Source organism: Dreissena polymorpha, chromosome 10 (genome assembly GCF_020536995.1).
Source record: "Dreissena polymorpha isolate Duluth1 chromosome 10, UMN_Dpol_1.0, whole genome shotgun sequence".
NCBI classification, from domain to species: domain Eukaryota; kingdom Metazoa; phylum Mollusca; class Bivalvia; order Myida; family Dreissenidae; genus Dreissena; species Dreissena polymorpha.
In genome coordinates, this window is record NC_068364.1 from 61,395,085 (window position 1) to 61,414,478 (window position 19,394).

Below are 19,394 nucleotides of genomic sequence, written 5' to 3' on the forward strand. Positions count from 1 at the left end.
ACCTGGGTGGAGAGGGGCAAATGTGGGATAAATTTCTTGCTCAGTAAAATTCCAGTGGTCAGGGCGGGATTCGAACCAGGGACCTCTCGATCTCTAAGCCTACCATAAGACCATTGTTTCCGAAAATACAGATTGGTCAAGTTTTGAAATGTTATTACACATATCTTTTGTTAAGAATGATATTGTATCGAATTAACCTGTGTTCAAACACTGTTCTGAATTGATGCTAGCGAAGCAAAATACAGGATTTGTATCGAAAATATACAAACATTAAAGGAACATGGTAATCAGGTGACCGCCTGAAGCACATTTTAACATGATATAATCTTAGGTGTTAATAGTTTCAATAGCTCACAGCAAGTTATGATTTGTACTTAATTCCTTTTTCAAAGCATGTGATTTTCTTCTATTAAATAACAAAAAAAGTAAGAAACACACTACCGGTAAAGTTATTAATGATCATTAAACCGCAGAAAATAACAGAGGATTTATTAGTGCATGAAACGTACGTATGCGTACCATGTGAACTGTGAGGACAATAATTGTAGGTAGAACAGTTTGCACTAAGGGAAGTCGACTTCATATTTTTATACTTTATGTCATTGTCCCCAACGCAAGTATTTAGTAATTCGTTGACAATAGCACGTGTAGAGGTCCAAAGTTGGTTGACAAAGATTTATTACGACAATTTAATCTGTCTTCAAACAAAATTAATATAAAAATTATTAAGAAATGCAAGAATACAGAGAAAATATCATATTCATATCTATTTCGACTTATAATATCACATAAACTCAACATTTTAGAAAATGTAATGTCTTCGTCAATTTTCTTTTCTTTTCTTGAATGTAAAGTTTATATCATGCTTGTGTAATGGAAGCAATTACACATCTGTTTATTGTGTCACTCTTCCAGGCTTGTTAAAGGATAATGCCAAACGACGCCCGGCAACATGCATACGCGTTACAATCTAATAAATAAGTGCTCTAAATTGTTGATTTCATTATGCTGTTGAGTAAATTATGTTGTAAGCCCTGTTTTCATGATAAGTTTGATGTATCAAATATCGCGTTGCTGAGCTGCTGGTAATTGTTCATTACGACAACACGTAGAGAGTTTGAATGATGTCAGATGGTTTATTCATTAGCAAACTTAATTGGTTACCCCAGGCGTGCTCTGCAATATTTGAGGATTAAGCGGCTGCTTAGGCAGCATCAGGATAAAAGATGCATTGACGCCGATTATGTATTAGTTGATTTTAGATGCAGGGCTCGAATTTAACTTTCCTTTCTACTAGCAAAACATTGCGAGCAGCTTAAATACCAGCTCGCAAAATCAAAAACATTCTCGCAAATTTTGCTGGAAACATAAATAAAAGCAAGTTTGGACATTAGTTTAGTACTATTAAAACTAAATAAAATATGACATCAACCACAAGTTTTGGTGTGATATATGAAGTTCTTTTTCCCACTTTTTCACTGTTTTCGTGGAAGAATTTAATTTCCGTGTTTTTCTCTCTCAACTCAACGGTTAAATTTACTTTATATTTCGTATTGTTATGTCAATCTGTGGGCAAAAAGAAACTAGTTATTTTTCGTTTCGACGTCATGACTGTTCATGTTTTTTGTCTTTTACAGTGAACATGTGTGGATAATCGACTGTTTCATGTTCTTTGTACCAATACCATCCGCATATATGTACTATAAGTATACCAGTCTACATACGGTGCGAGCTTCCGCATATGGGTATTCGGACGTTCTATTAATTGACCTGCGGTTTAGCGTTCACAACGTCGAGCGCATTTAGCGATATAACTCTTTTTGTTTCACTATTTCTTCACTCGCAAAAAAATTGTAGTGGCTTAAAACTTAACTCGCAATCGGTATTTTTCACTCGCATTTTGCGAGTGTGCGAGTGTTAATTTCGAGTCCTGAGATGGTTACGTAGAGCTGGTAAAAATAAAACACGTAATCAAAATATGCAGGTCGATAAATCCAAATTTTCCTGCAACTAGAATGTTGCATATTTTAAAACCTGTATGTCGTGGTCGATATCCTCTACCATCAAACAAAAATACATTAAGGATAAAATATCAATATAAAATTAAGTAAAGTATTGCTAATTAGAAATGAAATGTATTATGCATTTGATGGTTTTTTACAATATTGAATCATATAATTAATGGTATTACATACCACATAATTATCAGATTAATACGTTTATTACGCTAATTAATATAAGTAAGTTTTGACATAGTGTATTAATATGTATTTATATTTGTTGCTTTAATATCGAGGAGAAAGTTTCTTAATGCATTATGACCCATCTGTTGTTTGAGTATTCATCATACATATAATTGTTGAAGTGTACATACGTTTAAATAGTTCCCATTTCTCATGAGATTTAAAGATTAACGGAAAGGCTACCGATAACATATTTCTAACAACGAGTTCCGGTCTTTTGAAAATCGATAGTAAACAGAAGGATTATAAACATATTGGGTTGTAATACTAGCGAATAACAGCTGAGGCACTTTATTTAGTACTTGTTATAGTTCAACGTGTGCAAATAATCGTTTTTATAAATGCGCCTTACACAAGCAAATACGAGAGGCGCCCATATTATATAATTTACAAAAGTTAATAACGCAATAAAGAGAATTGCAACCGTACCTTGACGTATGTGTGCAAAAGGAGAGTAAATAAGCTTATACCCGTTTGGCCTCGATTCAATAGTCTTTATTAAAACAAGTTTGGTCCACTTTTCTCCACTTGATCTTACGAGAAGTTTAAGACTTAAAAGAGCAGAAACGTTGCGCTTCTATAGATGGTATTTAAGGACTGCCCATATACCAAAAACAATGGAGCATCAGGATACATATAGGATCTGGCATGAGTTTTCATATCATACCATATTTTATTAAACGAGTTCAGGAATTTTGTTACTAACGAATTTCCTGGACGAGTTTAATAAAATATGGTATGATATGACAACGAGTGTCAGATCTTTTTTATCACATGCTTTTAAATGAGCAAATTTAATAAAAAATATTTACGCAAACATAACGATAAATTCTGAATGTTGTTTACATTTCGTGACGTCATTTGACGTTGCTACGTCATTTCAGCAAAATAACAAAATGCGATTGGTCAATAAACGAAAACTAAGCCAATGAAAACGTTTAAAAATGTTGTATTACACATGTGTAATATAAAAAAAATATGCTATCGTTGTATTACATTGGAAACAGGGTATAGCATGTGATAAATTGGAATCCATTCATTACAGTCACAGTTTATTTTTCCCAATGAATTTTGAGGGTCTGCTTAGATGTGTGACTTGTGCACTGTCCTGACGGATTACTATTTATTTCCGACCTTCTGAAAACGGTTTCGGGACGTAATATAGAGGAAGCGACTTCAATACCTTATTGATATATCATTTGCTAGTAACTTTAGTTATTTTCTTGATAAACTGAGTCCGAGTTTTACCTCTTAAAGAGACACCAGCTAATCTCATGAAACAATTAGCGAAATAGTCCCGCTAGAACATCAGCTTGTCGTTAACTGATTTGCATATTATGGTTATTATTGAAATGATCATATCGAATCTTTGGCATGGGAAGGTCAGCATTGATATTTGGCATTGAAGTCCAATATTATCACGAACATTTTTTATCAATCCCATGGAAATCGAATACACCATTACTTTAGACTGATTTTGAATACTCCTACATGTGTGTTTCAAATAGCTGCCCCTTGCACTATAGCACTTATATTTAAACGAACAATGATATAGTTTGGAGTTTATTTCAATATACATTAGACTTTAAGCCTTTGAGTACACAACTATTACAATAAAGTATATACACAGACGGTCAATGGCGTTCAGAGTTTTTAAAAGAACCTAGCAGAAAGTCTTAATATAAAAATTGTATATGACCTGAACATTGATGACAGTTTTAATACAAAAAAATGAATACACTTAATCGTATTTTGTTTATTGTTATATTAAATATATAAATACATGTAAGTACATAGAAAGAAACTATCGATATCATTTTCAGCTCTCAATTTAAAAGATTTAAAAACAAAAATAAATAGAGTTCGTACACTTTTTTAATTGTAAATCTGTAAGAGGCCAATACACTTGATCATGTTTGTGTTCTTCAAGTAATATTTATTTATAAACTGTTAACGTAAGTACATACATAATGGGCATTCCAGTAAAAATAAAATTCGTCATCAAGAACGTTACAGTGTTTGCATTTTCTGTTTTGAAACGGTATCTGTTCAGGCTTGTGCCATCTTCCTGCTTTACTCTGTGGGCAGATACTCTAAAACGAGTTAAAGCAAGTCTAAATTTTGAAACATATACTACATTTACATACGGGTGGAACTACAGTCACGGCTATAACTTCTACATTTTGTGGTGTATTGCTTTTCACTTGACCAGGTTTGTGAAACATATACGATTTTCTGTGTTTAGCTATGGATACAATATATTAATATCTCTTACACCTTGAAAAAAACATACTTCACCAAATCCTAGTCTGTCTTATAATTCCTTGAGCGATTTAACCAAATATTTATTTTTTGGATATATATAATGATCATATAATGACATATCATTAACGGTTTTAATGAACTTGACATTATCAGATTGTAATATTTCAAACCAGTACTTTAAAACACAGATGATACGTTTATTTATTAACGGCACACGTCCCATTTCCCCTTAAACAAAATTATTTTGTGTTTGCAACCTCACACCAAACATTTGTTCACGGTATCGTATATGTATTCGTTCGATCTGACCACTATTATTTAACCCCCATACTTTACAGTCATAACTTAGAATAGGCTCAATAAGTTTATCAAAAAGCTCAAGTATATGATTAACTTATATTTGTGGGTATTTACTTTATCTGCTTTCAGCTTGTATATTGTTTTAAGAGCCTGTCCTGAGAGTGCATCATAAATTAATGAAAAAGAACCCCCAGTGGTAAATACTATGCCTAGGTATGTAAGACTATTCACTATTTCTACGATTCGGCCTTTGTTATACATTTTTTAATTTGCTATATTTTGTCCGCCTTTTCTAAAAATCAGTATTTTTGTGTTATTCGCATTAACACATAGCGTCCATTTAGTACAATACTGATCTAATAAATTAAATCCACTTTGTATTCCAGCTTCCGATTCCGCAAATATTACAATATCATCAGCATATTACAATAAATACACTCTTAACATATCAAGATTAACTCCATCAAACTTATTAAGCATAAAATGTACCTCAATACAATTTTAATACATCGCAATAAAAAATGGCGATAACGACTCACCTTGTCTCACTTCCAGATAGCATGTAAACGAATCATTACTGATTTCATTATTAAATTGGATTTTCGATTGAACAACATTGTACGTCGATCTTACTATACTCAATATTTTACCACGTACCCCTAATTGTATAAATTTATACCAAATGATATCTCTAACTATACAGTCAAATGCTTTCGTAAAGTCGACACGTGTACAGTTTTTTATTTTGATTCACAATATGCGTAACAATACCCTGCATTCCAAAAATATAGTAAATAGTACCCATACCTTTTTTGATCTTCTATATACACATTATATTCCCCCCATAAGTTCAATCGATTATTGACTATTTTACGACATTATTTTCCTATTGTACTTAAGTTTTAACAGGTTATTCCTCTATAATTGCTCAGGTCGTCTAAATCCCCCTTCTTATGCAGCAACAATAAGTCCCTCGCTCCAAGTTTCTGGGAAATAACCTGTTATTAAAAAGTAAATATAAAATCCTCATAAAGTGTTCATTTCTAACACCGTGTTTAAGAAACTCGTTTAAAACGTAACCAGGACCTGCAGATTTTCCATTTTGTAAAGATGTACAAGCCTTTTTAATTTCCTCTTGTGATATTCCAATATTTAAATCATCAAACATTACCTGAAATTCCTCATTAAGGTATCTTTCATTAAAATATAGAATGTCTTCAACTGGCTGATAAAATGTGTGTATGGATCATGAATGGATTTAAAATATCGGAAAAAATCATCAGTCTTTAATTTATCTGACTTGCAAGGCTTCACCGATCCCTTTAATAACTTCCAATTTTTTTTGGCATCTAAAAACCGATTATGTTCGAAAATGTTTGTCTGCTTTGAATCATAATTATATTCATTTTTTTCTAAACCAAGATTTTAAGTTGCTCCGGGATTTAAAGCGGGTATATACGATTTTTTATATGTGTTTAATTGTAATATATTGATAAAATATGTTACAATAACACACAATAGGCAAGAAAAATTATACATTAAAGCCGTATTTCATAAAATGCAGCAAAGACAAATTAGCGCCCCGAGCCGATAGTGACGTACATATTTTCCTACAATAACCGAAGCATTCGTCTTTGTATTATAAACCGATTAACTACGAGGGGGGTTCCAGAAGTTTGTGGATTTTCGCTATAAATTATTAGTTTGCTGGTTAAAGTCAATGAAATTTACATATTATACAAACCAATTATCACGGACTTTATATATATGCTAAAAATGCATGAATTCCATAAAGCGCGTTTGAAACGCGTTGCCATAGAGACCTCAGTAACGACATGCGGCGCACGCGTGTATTTTATTATAAGTATGAGCGTTACGCGAATTTAAATTTGGTTTAAATGTCGTTGATAAACAGAATTTACGGCAAATTTCACGTTACAGCGCCTAAGTCCTCCTTACAGCCCGGATTTGGTCCCTATGGACTTCCGCGTCTTCCCGGAAGTTAAATCACAGTTGCGCGGTATTCGCTTTGCAAGTAAACAGGAACTTACAGTTGCAGCAAAGCGAATCGTGTCGTTTTTTGACGCTGACTGGTATAAAGACACTTTTGACAAGTGGATTTCCCGACACATAAAGTGCATTCGCGTTGGAGGTGATTATGTGGAAAAGATTTGACAGTTGTTAACTTCATAACGTCATTGACGTTGAACAGAAACGTTACACGTGCGTCGGTGTGCGCATTGCGCACATGTTTAAATCTCTGATATATATTTATTGTTTTATATATTTCCATGATATTTGGAGAGTATATTTGGAAAGGACGAAATATTCTTAACATGCAATTTGTTTGTCCATTTATGTTACCAAATGAAAGTTATAGCGAAAATCCACGAACTTTTGGAACACCCCTCGTAAGTTTAGATGCACATCGTACATGTATGGTATACATGCTTGCGAATTCGGCTGTACAGCCGTTTTCAATTTCAGAATTAAATATCTGGCTTATTTCGCATTTTTCGACACATGTTCTTCTTAACTTTTATTTTAATTTATATTGAAATATATATATAATAAGTTTTTTACACGGTTTATATTAATTCATAAATATTTGACCAAATCGTATATACCCGCTTTAACCATCACAATTCTATTTTCATCCGACCTATACTTTCGATATATACACGTATTCAAGTTATTATAGAATTCAGATTTTGCTTTTTGACACTCGTCATTAAACCATCGATTATTTTTATGTTCACGATATTTACCTCTAAATTGAGTGTTTATGGTCTTCTTGAATACAGGTGAACAAACATTGTCAATAACAGAACACATTTTTTCTAAACAATTATCTAATGACGCCAAACTATTTGTAAGATCGAAAGTATTACATATATTAATCAGTTATTGCATGGTTCCTGTATTATTGACAGAGTGTATATACATATCCTTTTTGTTATTATCCCATATGAATACATGCGATACTTTATGGCACTATTTTATAACACTTTCATAACAACAACAATAATTTTTAACAGAAGTCATGTGAAATTGTACCACACAGTGGTGCGATAATAAATTCGGATCAAGTACTTCAAACTGATCAAGACATGAAAATAAAAACGATATGAATGACAAACAGCAATGTTGAAATACAAAGATTATGATTGTGCGATTGTATGATTTTTACGCGGTACGGTCCGTACATATTTTCAACGCGGCACTGTCTTAACGCGTGTATATATTTTGTTCAAATATAATCTGGGCGCCTCCCGAATAATTCTCAGTGTGATATTGTTCATGCCGCGTGTATGCATGTACGCATATACACTTAAAGTTTATACTTTGACATACTGTACACTTAATATTTTATACTGATTCTTCAATTGATCGCTGTACTTGGTATTAAAAACGGGGTGTACTTTACTAAATGCATATATTAACTAGAAAAGTAAATAAATATTGATTTAACCTTAAACATTGTATTTTTGCGCTCGTTCAATGCATTCACATTTATATTGGTTTTATAACATAATTAAATACAGTAAGGGGAGTTTTATACATAAATATTAACCCTAATGATTGGGTGTTTCAGATGCCTTCAAGCTAACATTGTACGGAGATAGCAGCATCACAGTAGGTGACAGAATCACTCAACTGACCTATCTTCGCCCCAACTCTTTCCTGGATGGTACAGAAATAAGGCAGTTGACAATATCCGCCAACAACTTGAAAATTTTGTACCCGTTTATCTTCCAAAATGTACCACTTGTAGAGAACTTGGCATTACAAAATAACAATATTTCACATATATCCGCCGCATCCTTCCAGGGGTTGGATAATTTACTCGAGTTGAGACTTTCTGACAACACCTTGCAGTCTCTTTCTCCAAACATCTTCAACAGCCTTACTCGCTTAGAATTTTTGTTTTTGAACGGCAATAAGCTTTCTGCGATTCACCACAACGTTCTGCAAAGTCTGAAAAGCTTGAAACACATCGATTTATCTCGAAATGACTTCCGGACTTTAACAGATACCGTATTCGATGGGGCAACTAATCTAGAGGAATTGTTATTAAACGAGAATCAAATCTGGAACATTAACGCTAGATGGTTTAAACAACTGAATTCATTGCGGCGTTTGGAATTACGTGCCAATGCTATCACCCGCATAGATCCCAGCACATTTGAAACCGTTTTTAACCTTATCACGCTTTCATTGTCCGCCAACAGTATCAACTCAATCGCAAATGGAGCTTTCAAAAATTTGTCTCTGTTACAAGATTTGAACATTGGTACTAACGATATTAGAACACTTGAACCAGCGTGTTTTGTTGGTTTAAAAACGCTTACTACGCTCACTCTTAGTGACAACAAACTGTCCTTCATCAACAATATAACATTTACAGCAACGCCTAATTTGAAGCAGCTGTTTCTTTCAAAGAATGTAATTAGCGATATCGAAGAAGCTGCTTTGCATCCATTAGACACGTTGGAAGAATTAGACATTTCTTACAACAAGCTGAAGATAATAAGAAGCAAAACATTCAGAGGACTTCTTAACTTGATGAGCTTGAATCTTGAGCATAATATTATTTCGGAAATAGAGAATGATGCATTCATAGTTGCTCCTCTTAACCAGCTTTCAAAGTTAACGTGGCTAAGTCTACAGTACAATAATCTGAAGGCCATAGACTCGTACGCTTTGTTTGGACTCCCGCATTTAAAGTTTTTGAACCTGGGTCACAATGCCATAAAATATATTCACAAGAAATCGTTTTACACACTAAGTAGTCTACATAATCTTCTTCTAAACGACAACAATATTCGAGCATTTGAAGACTCCACATTTGTTAATCTGAAAAATCTGTTCTCCATGAACTTGGACAACAATAAAGTAGCAACAGTCCAAGACAACACTTTCATTGGTCTTGTCAACCTGCGAGATATGAATTTTGTTTTTAATGGACTTGAGCATATAACGCCAAACGCCTTTCGACATTTCGTTAATCTAGAAACGCTAAAATTGCAGAAAAACTTGTTGCCAACATTCAACTTTTCAGATCTAGTGATGTCGAAGAAACTATCACTTGTTGACTTCACTGGTAACCGTCTTTTTGAATTAAGCTTCCCAAAGGAAAAGAACCAAGACATCCGCCAACTTGTTTTATCCGAAAACCAGATACAGACTATGTCGCCTGAAATTGTAAATGTTGTCGCACATGGCGGAAATGTGTGGCTAAACGACAATCCGTTGTCATGCGACTGCCGATTGTCATGGTTACATGAATACACCCGAAATTTATACAAGTTCCGTCTTTTGGGATCCAGTAAAACGTTTTGCAGTTCACCGGCGTCATATTATGGAATTAAGGTATATTTTGCCTATACAAGGATCATTAGAAATAGCCAGTTACTGCATAATATATATCCATTATGTATAACATATACATTTTTCACAGCATCAAATCATTAGAAAAATCGCAATGTTTTTGTAACAGCAAAAACGGTCTTAATGAGTCAGTAACTACTCGTGACAAATAAAAATGCGTGAAGACTATTTTCAAACCTATCTTTTTCGTAAATCTATTATAAAATTAACAACACTTGAGTTTTACAACAACAAAACAAACATCATTACGTTTTGTCCTTTAACAATTGTTAACAGCATTGTCTGCCTCATGACATTTTACTCACATTTAATGGAGTCATAATTCAGAAACGTATAACACTTACCCTTGTTTCTCTTAAGATTAAATTATTTATGTTACTTAAACATAAAGTAAGTAGAAGGTATGTTGTTTTCTACGAATGATATATTATTTTTGTCATTAGTGATTATATTAAAATTCGATCATGCAGCGCAATCTACAAATATACTATTTTTCAGTTTATTTATTTATTTGATTTGATGAGATACAATTTTGATCTGCAACTCATAGCTAAATATGCTTTACCTGCTGACCCTTGAACAGAACTTCTTTTATAGGTTCACTAAAATCTTTTATATGCGTTTTTTATATAGGTCACCGACGTGATATCTAATAAGTTAACTTGCGACAACTCCACTGTGGCGAAGACATTGACCTGCCAGAATTTGCAGATCATGTACACCGCTAGGGGACAAGAAGAAGCAGTCAAGTAAACAGTTTTCAAGTTATATTAAGGCACTAAAATTATTTAAATTGATACCATGTTCGTATTTAAAATATTTTTTTTAGTCAAACTATTGTAAACATGTTTTTTTTTGTTACAGAAAATTTAAAAAAGAAGCAAGAAGCTGGCATGTAACTTTGAAAGGTGTACACAAAGTGTCGAACACTACTAGAACGTGTTACGGTACGCTGTTAACCGACGATTGGGTTATAACCAGACAAAGCTGCGCCAAAGATTTTCTGCCATTTAACTCCTCAAGCGTGGTGCTGAAGATTGGACGCAAAGAGTCACGTGATATATTGCTTAGCGTCGATTTTGATAGCGACGTAAGCGTGGCGGATTTTGATGTTCGTCTAGTGAAACTGGTACCCAAGTCGCGTGACCACTCGACCGTCATACCTTGTATCCTTTCCCACGCACAGTTTTACCATTTGTCTCGAGTTCTTAGTACAGCGGTGTTCACAACAAGATTATACCAGAACGAAACGCAGAAATGGCGTTTAAGTGCAAAACGCGGCAAGTTGTTGCGCCGATGCGATCATTCCAGTGACATTTGCGTTCGGTTTCGGTTCCCTAATGGTTCAGAAAACACAAACATTCAGGGATCCCCTTTGTCTTTGAATTACCAAGGCGTATGGTACTTGGCAGGCCTTGGAGATAGTCGAAACACCACACAGAATGCTATTCAGACATTTACCCCTCTGTGGTCAGTGAGCAACTGGATTGCAAATACGATTTACGAAGTAGACACAAAATGCAAATTGCATAAAAGAAAGAATCAGCCAATGAGCGGACAGTGTGAGGAGCTCGCTTTGCAAGGAACTCTCTATTCCGACAGAATATTGTCAGTGTAATTATACATATACTTTGACAATATTTAGTTTGATTTAAGTGTTCACGCAAAATACGAGGGTGTTATATATGTTGTAAACTGTTGTGAATAGTTTGCCTTTATACTAATATTTTAAACAAGTATCATTTTATTGGTTCATGTGTGCCATGTGAACATGGGGCTGTTTATCTTTGTATTTTATAATTTCTGTAGTTATATGTATCATATTAAACAGCTCTGATTTATAAAACAACATAATGATCACACATTTTTAAGAACTTTATGAGCGGAACGTTTGAAAACGCAAGGTGAATTTCCTCTCTTTGTTTTATCAAAAAATGTACACGATACGCGTTTGTATCCTTATTTCTCTAAACAAAGACTTTCTTGAGTATAATGGGATTCTTATGACCATGTTACCACGGCGGCTATGTTTTGAGGTGGTGCCATCAGCTGTTCTTCAACGTTGAAAAATAACATGAACGTTTTTGTTCCAATGAGAATCATACTTTCACCCAAGAATAACCACTATATGAATAGTATTAGAGACACACGTTTGAGGATATAAATATTGCATCTGATGACCGTTTGTACAGCTCTGCAAAACAAGGATCACTAAATAAATATGCGTTTGAATATTGTATTTGTAATCTAGTGTTATCATACATACACGAAAACTTTAGTCGAAGGAATAATTAACAAGATACGAGTACGCTAAGCTATGGCTTCGGAAACCAAGGACATTTCGCTATGTTTACACAGGTGTCTGAAATGTTTTCGTATACCATATGCGTTACGTCCTGTTTAAATAAAGTTATTTTGACCTGCTAACCTGTGGGATTAAGAAACTGTCTTTATCTTGACAACTGTACTACCATGTATTGTGAGATAACCTACACTCATCGAGGCAAGAATAGAGACAGCAACACCTCAAGCGTTACTTAGGCCAAACTGTATCCATGGGAATCTTAAATGTATATATTAACACATGTCTGATTTTAAAGTATAATTTTTTTGTAGAAGCGAATTAAACATGTCCAATGTTTCTTTGTATTACTCATGTCGGATGAGACATACACACGTTTCTATAGAATACAACTGCATTTTAATATCATGTCAAAATCGTCACATATTACTACAAAGGCAATCAATTAAATGACACGTCTAATATTGACGTATTGTTATATTATGAGGTTATAATTGCATATGTATGAAACTTGTGAAAAAGAACACATTAGTGAAACATTAATTACCATGGAAATACTTGGATAAACCAATATTATAATGTAACCAAACTAACAATCCCGCTATTTATAGATATTTGATTTTGAAACCACCTTACACCGAAGTCAAATAATACCATAATTAAAATAAATGAAACATAATAATTGTTTATTAAACATTGAGATAAGCCTATTATACACACGGTAATGTGAGTGTAAATTGTAATGCATTTGCATGCAGACTATGATTTGAAAGATTGCTTATTTGTTTAGTTTTGCATGCTTACGTTTATGATGAAGTTGTTTATCGTTGTGTTGAGCTCACCTGAGCAAAACTTACTCACAGTGGGTTTTTAGCTCACCTGTCACGAAGTGACATGGTGAGCTTATGTGACCGAGTGATGTCCGGCGTCCGTTGTGCGTGCGTGCGTGTGTGCGTGTGTGCGTGTGTGCGTGTGTCCGTCAACAATTTGTTTGTGTAGACATTAGAGGTCACAGTTTTCATTCGATCTTTATGAAATTTGGTCAGAATGTTTATCTTGATTAAATCTGCGTTGGGATTGTATTTGGGTCATCTGGGGTCAAAAACTAGGCCACTAGGTTAAATAATAGAAAAACCTTGTGCAGACAATAGAGGTCACAGTTTTCATCCAATCTTTATGAAATTTAGTCAGAATGTTTATCTTGATAAAATCTGGGTTGGGACTGTATTTGGGTCATCTGGGGTCAAAAACTAGGTCACTAGGTCAAATAATAGAAAAACCTTGTGTAGACAATAGAGTTCACAGTTTTCATCCAATCTTTATGAAATTTGGTCAGAATGTTTATCTTGATTAAATCTGGGTTGGGATTGTATGTGGGTCATCTGGGGTCAAAAATAATGTCCATAGGTCATATAATAGAAAAACCTTGTGTAGACAATAGAGGTCACAGAGTTTTCATCCAATCTTTATGAAATTAGGTCAGAATGTTTATCTTGATGAAATCTGGGTTAGGATTGTATTTGGGTCTTCTGGGGTCAAAAACTAGGTCACTAGGTCAAATAATAGAAATACATTGTAAAGACAACAGAGGTCACAATTTTCATCCAATCTTTAAGAAAATTTAGTTAGAATGTTTGTCTTGTTAAAATCTTGGTTGGTATCGAGTTTGGGTCATCTAGGGTAAAACCCTAGGTCACTAGGTCAAAGTTAAAAAAAAACAACTTGTGTAGACAGTAGAGGCCCAAGTTTTCATCTAAAACTTAATACAATTTGGCCAGAATGATGTTAATCTTGATGAAATCTGGGTTGGGATTTTATTTGGGTCATCTGGGGTCAAAAACTAGGTCACTAGGTCAAATCATAGAAAAACCTTGTGTAGAGGTCATAGCTTTCATCTGATCTTAATGAAATATGGTCAGAATGTTTATCTTGATAATATCTGATTTTGGATCTTATATGGGTCATCTGGGGTAAAAAATTAGGTCACCTGGCCAATTCTAGTAAAACTTTGTGTAGATAAAAGAGGTCACAATTTTCATCACGCCTTAATGAAATTTTGTCAAAATGTATTAATTGATGAAATCTGGCTTGGGATTGTATATGGGTCTGATAGAATTTAAGTTGATGTAGCAGGGTTAGTCAGGTGAGCGATTCAGGGCCATCATGGCCCTCTTGTTATAATTACTTTTTGTGCTTCATTCCTCTTCCGTAATGAGTGGTATGTTTTAATTATTTACGGAATGAAACTTCTACAAGCTGCATTTGTTGCAAAGTCACAAGTCACAAGGTCAAATTGAAGAAATTCTTATGAACAATTCAAATACCACATATATTGCCCAAACTAAATGAAACTTTATCAGAACAGTTTTTCCAATGATATATACATGTGGCGAAAAGTGTTTTCACATGTGTTAACAAAGTTTGGATCACTTGAGACTTCGTTTCGAATTATGTCCACATATTATTAGTACTTATATTTTTTTCAATAAATTCTACATTTGCAGTGTTCACATGTGTTAACCGTCATGTGACCTTGATCATAGAAATCTTATGTTCATGAGTATCAGAGCTTCATATGTATCATGTTACAAATGAGAAAAACGGAAACGAAAATCATAACTTTTCAATGTTATTTAAAAGTGAATTAATTTTCTTCACTACTGGGATGTCTATCGATATAGCCTCCTTGGGAAATATTGAACGTTGATTATCATTGTATAAAATGTCCAGTTGTAACTCACAGAAATGTAAGAATTGTCCACAGGAGAACTGACGGCATAATGCTTCTCACCAGAGGTCGCACAATACATAAATAAGATGAACAGAAGTAAGAGAAGTCATCAATGGCACTGGGTTGCACCCATATAACAATTCATGTTGTAATAAATGGCGACTGAATCTTAATTCAGTATATCCGTTGTTGAACGAATGTGATGATTTATGATGGAATAAGCCTGTTAATTAAGAATTAAACATTTTTTTGGCAGAACTATGTCCTTAAATTAAAGTGTTTAAGTGGTTTCAAGGAATGTTCGAAAAATATGAAAAATATTAAATAATAAAACAAACAATAAAAGGCTGAACAGATTAATATAATGATAACCTGCACAGCTATTTGTGAATATGTATATTGTATTTGCATTTACATGTGTATTAACCATATAACGCTGAAAAAATGATATCGCATTTATTTCATCATAATCATAAATGACGAGATTTATTGTTTTTTAATAGGATACTACGCAATCGTCTTGTTGAGAGTAACAAAAAAAACAAACAAAAAATATGCACTTCCACTTCTATCTTCCATGTCTTTATCGAAACTTAGTTTAAACCACACTATTTTATAGTATTCCTATCGAAATATACATGTATGCATGATAAACACACACTCCAAAATACGTTTTTAACACATAGTTTACTGTTAAAAAACACCACGTCCGACATGTCCTTGCAGAGTTTAGATAAAACAATTGTGTTTTGTCACAGAAATGACGTCACACGATGTACTACGTAATATATTTCGTAATAAAAAATATTTATATTTTCGGTGCGTGTAATGTGACGTTATTAAAGGGATCTTTTCACGCTTTGGTAAATTGACAAAATTGAAAAAAGTTGTTTCAGATTCGCAAATTTTCGTTTTAGTTATGATATTTGTGAGGAAACAGTAATACTGAACATTTACCATGGTCTAATAGAGCCATTATATGCATCTTTTGACGATTTTAAAACCTAAAAATTATAAAGCGTTGCAACGCGAAACGATTGAATAATTTGGTGAGTTCTGTTTTTGTCGTTAAATTTTGTGAAACTACGAAGATTGCTTACATAAGGTTTAAAATACGCTCAGCATGTGTACTCGGCGGAATAGCTCAGTAGGCTAAAGCGTTTTTACTTCAGGACTCTGGCAGGACTCCAGGGGTCACTGGTTCGCAACCTGGTCCGGGCAATGTTCTTTTCCTTTTTTTAATTTTATTCTTGATTTTTTACTGGAGCTTTTACGATCCAATGTTTACATTTATCGATATAAAGCATTTAATGAATAAGTTAAAAAATGCCAAAATCTGTGAAAAGGCCCCTTTAAATGGGTCGAAGTAGTCCGGCTAGTATGGTAATACGGAATTGGAAACAGCGAGTAGCGTAATACGGGATTTTTTATTTCAACGATTGATACAACATGTATTTTGTTAAAAGCATTAAACAGGTATATAATAAATATCAGCATATAGTGTATAATCAGTAAAATACAAAATTCATTATAATTTCGAAATAAAACAATAATTATAATTTCGAAGGAGCAGGTCATATACGTTTGAATCAAAATTACATATATAAGACAAGTATCGGCACAGTAACGGATCATAAATAAACAGTAGTGTGCACCTTCCAAGGGCTTCATTCGCACCTTACTTGAAAAGAAAACGTTTCAACATTCTGGAAGAGATAAACATAAAAGCACATATTGAACTCTGACAAACATATTCACATATGACGGTCAGCAGATTGCTAAGAACAAAACATTTAACGAGCAAACAATTGTACGAATGCAAAGAAGTTATTCAAAGTTTTGAAACCATGTAAATGTATATGTAGTTCGATAATGTTAGATATAAAGCAACTACCTGTGCGAGCGCAAACAATTGAATTATCTTTATATTTGATGTTTTAATGAATATTCTAAGAGGAACAATTAGTGCTAACTTGCACGAGATCCGAACCAACACTTGCCTCATTCAGCCAAAAGAGTGTGTTTTGTAATTCTGTATTATAATTTGCTATTGTGTTAATTCTTTAATTCAATTTGTTGGGTTTTTATCTACTTGGATCATAAGTATTTCTGATTCGTTAACTGGTCATACGGAATTTTATCCGAATAGATAGCATCCGAATAGTTAGAATCGGGAACCACCTTTATATGAGTTAAAAATGTAAAACTTTACTAGAAACTTCCGGAAAAAAGCAAGCACATTTAAGTCAGAAAAAATGTACACCTTTTTACAAAGTTAACAATAATATATATATACAATATTATATCAACCTTTAATTAGTACGCACATACTAGAGATGTATGTTTACGTTTTGAACGAACGTTGTGTGTACGCCCCGTTCTCACAGAGCTGCGACTTTACGACCATAATCTCGATCAAGCCATTATATGAAAAGGGTTTGTATCGGGGTGGATCGAAACCGATCTGAGTCTAAATCGAACAATTTGGCAAATTATGGTCTTCATTTCGACCGTATTAAGAAACCCCTATATATACACCGAATATTGTTCGCAACGATCCCGCTACGTTTGTTTTGAGCATGTTCAAAATAAGCGTGGCGAGAGCCTAGAACTCTCCGATCATAGAGACTCTACCGCGATCATACTGCGCTTATGAAGGCTCCACTGCGTTTCTCCTGCGATTTGTCATTAGCGGCCACGTTTTCGGCCACGGTTTGATCGTAGTAGAAGCGGCGTCTATGTGTGAACGGGAGGTAAGTATTGAATTAGAACATTTGTTATGAAGTATTTAACTGAGACACTCAAGCTTATAACACATATACAATCAAATTACGAGTGTAAAAAGTAGCACACCATCGTCTTTATGATATAATAAATGATAATTACGATTACGCCTGTCCAATCAACGGGAATGAGCCGCATTTCCATAAAATTACTCCTGTCATTAATTGCTAAGATATTTCTGTCTGCATTACAATAATGTGTTGCTTAAGTCTCTAATATTTTGTTATATACGCCCTGTCCAGACGAACACATGTTGTCATTTTTAAATTTCACGATTGCATTTTGTCTATAGTTACGTTGCAAAACCTACGATTTCGTATCTGTGATCAATGTTTATATTAAACTGTGTTGTGTGGTTTTTCTTGATAAAATATTGCAGGACCACAATTACAATTCTATATTTCAGCAGCGAATACATTTTTGTGGTTTTTAAGTATCTGTACATTTGTTTTCGGAAAAAAATGCCAATGGTTGATGTCAAAAGCCAAAAGGCACAATTTTGTTTACCTGTTGTTGTTTACATAATGTTATTACTCTGTAATGTTTTTCATATTTTGTATGACCTTATGTGTGATCAATATACGCGTGAAACCACCATGAATATTGTTAATGTGGCTTACCTATTAATAAAAATGACCAAATCAATATCCAACCCAGTCATATCATCAATCAATTATATTAAAATCCAAATGAAAATTAGATAAATACTGAAAGCCTGAACTCTACAGAGAAACTCAATTATTACCTGTGAATATCTGGTTGATAACATACCGAACGATAATTGCCTAAAATGACGGTAAAGTGGAAACCTTCTGTCTGATGATTACTTCTGTCTGCGGGAAATTGACTGTTTCAGATATGGTAATGACACCAGATCGGCGTCAAAAAGATATAATTATTGCAGGTCTGTATTGATTGTATAGCGGTTGGTAATATTCGATTAAAAAATCGACTTTCAATCACTGAATGCAATTCATAATTTGGATACATTAATGTTCATTACATCATGTGGCAAACAATAACTGATGGAACAATATATTTCCACATTAGATTTTACAATAAGAAAGATTCATTGGAAATAGTATTTTATACATTTTAAATAGTTTTAAACAGTTCTTAAATCGTTAATGAGTCGTTCGAACATCAAGTATGCAATTTTAATCACATATGCTTACTTAAAATAGCGAGGTGAATAAGATATTGATTTCCGAAATGTGTATGCAAGAGAGACAATGACAAATCTGATCGCCTCCTTGCATCGCATACTCGCTGTGGATCGCTGATGATATTGGACGCGCACAATATTTTAAATGTGTTAACTATATTCCATATTCAAAGGTGATGGACACAATGAGTTAACAGTTCAATTAAACACAGA

The 19,394-nt window shown here is 33.7% G+C and overlaps 1 protein-coding gene across 1 annotated transcript in view; it reads left to right on the forward strand.

Moving 5' to 3' along the window:
• LOC127847716 (insulin-like growth factor-binding protein complex acid labile subunit) overlaps positions 1-16,577 on the forward strand; it is a 37,198-nt gene extending 20,621 nt beyond the window's left edge. The window contains exons 2-4 of the mRNA XM_052379808.1: positions 8,404-10,181; positions 10,833-10,948; positions 11,064-16,577. Of these exons, the coding sequence (XP_052235768.1) occupies positions 8,404-10,181; positions 10,833-10,948; positions 11,064-11,817 (2,648 nt within the window). The 3' untranslated portion in view covers positions 11,818-16,577. The remainder of the gene's footprint in view (positions 1-8,403; positions 10,182-10,832; positions 10,949-11,063) is intronic.
• The last annotated feature ends 2,817 nt before the right edge of the window (positions 16,578-19,394 follow it).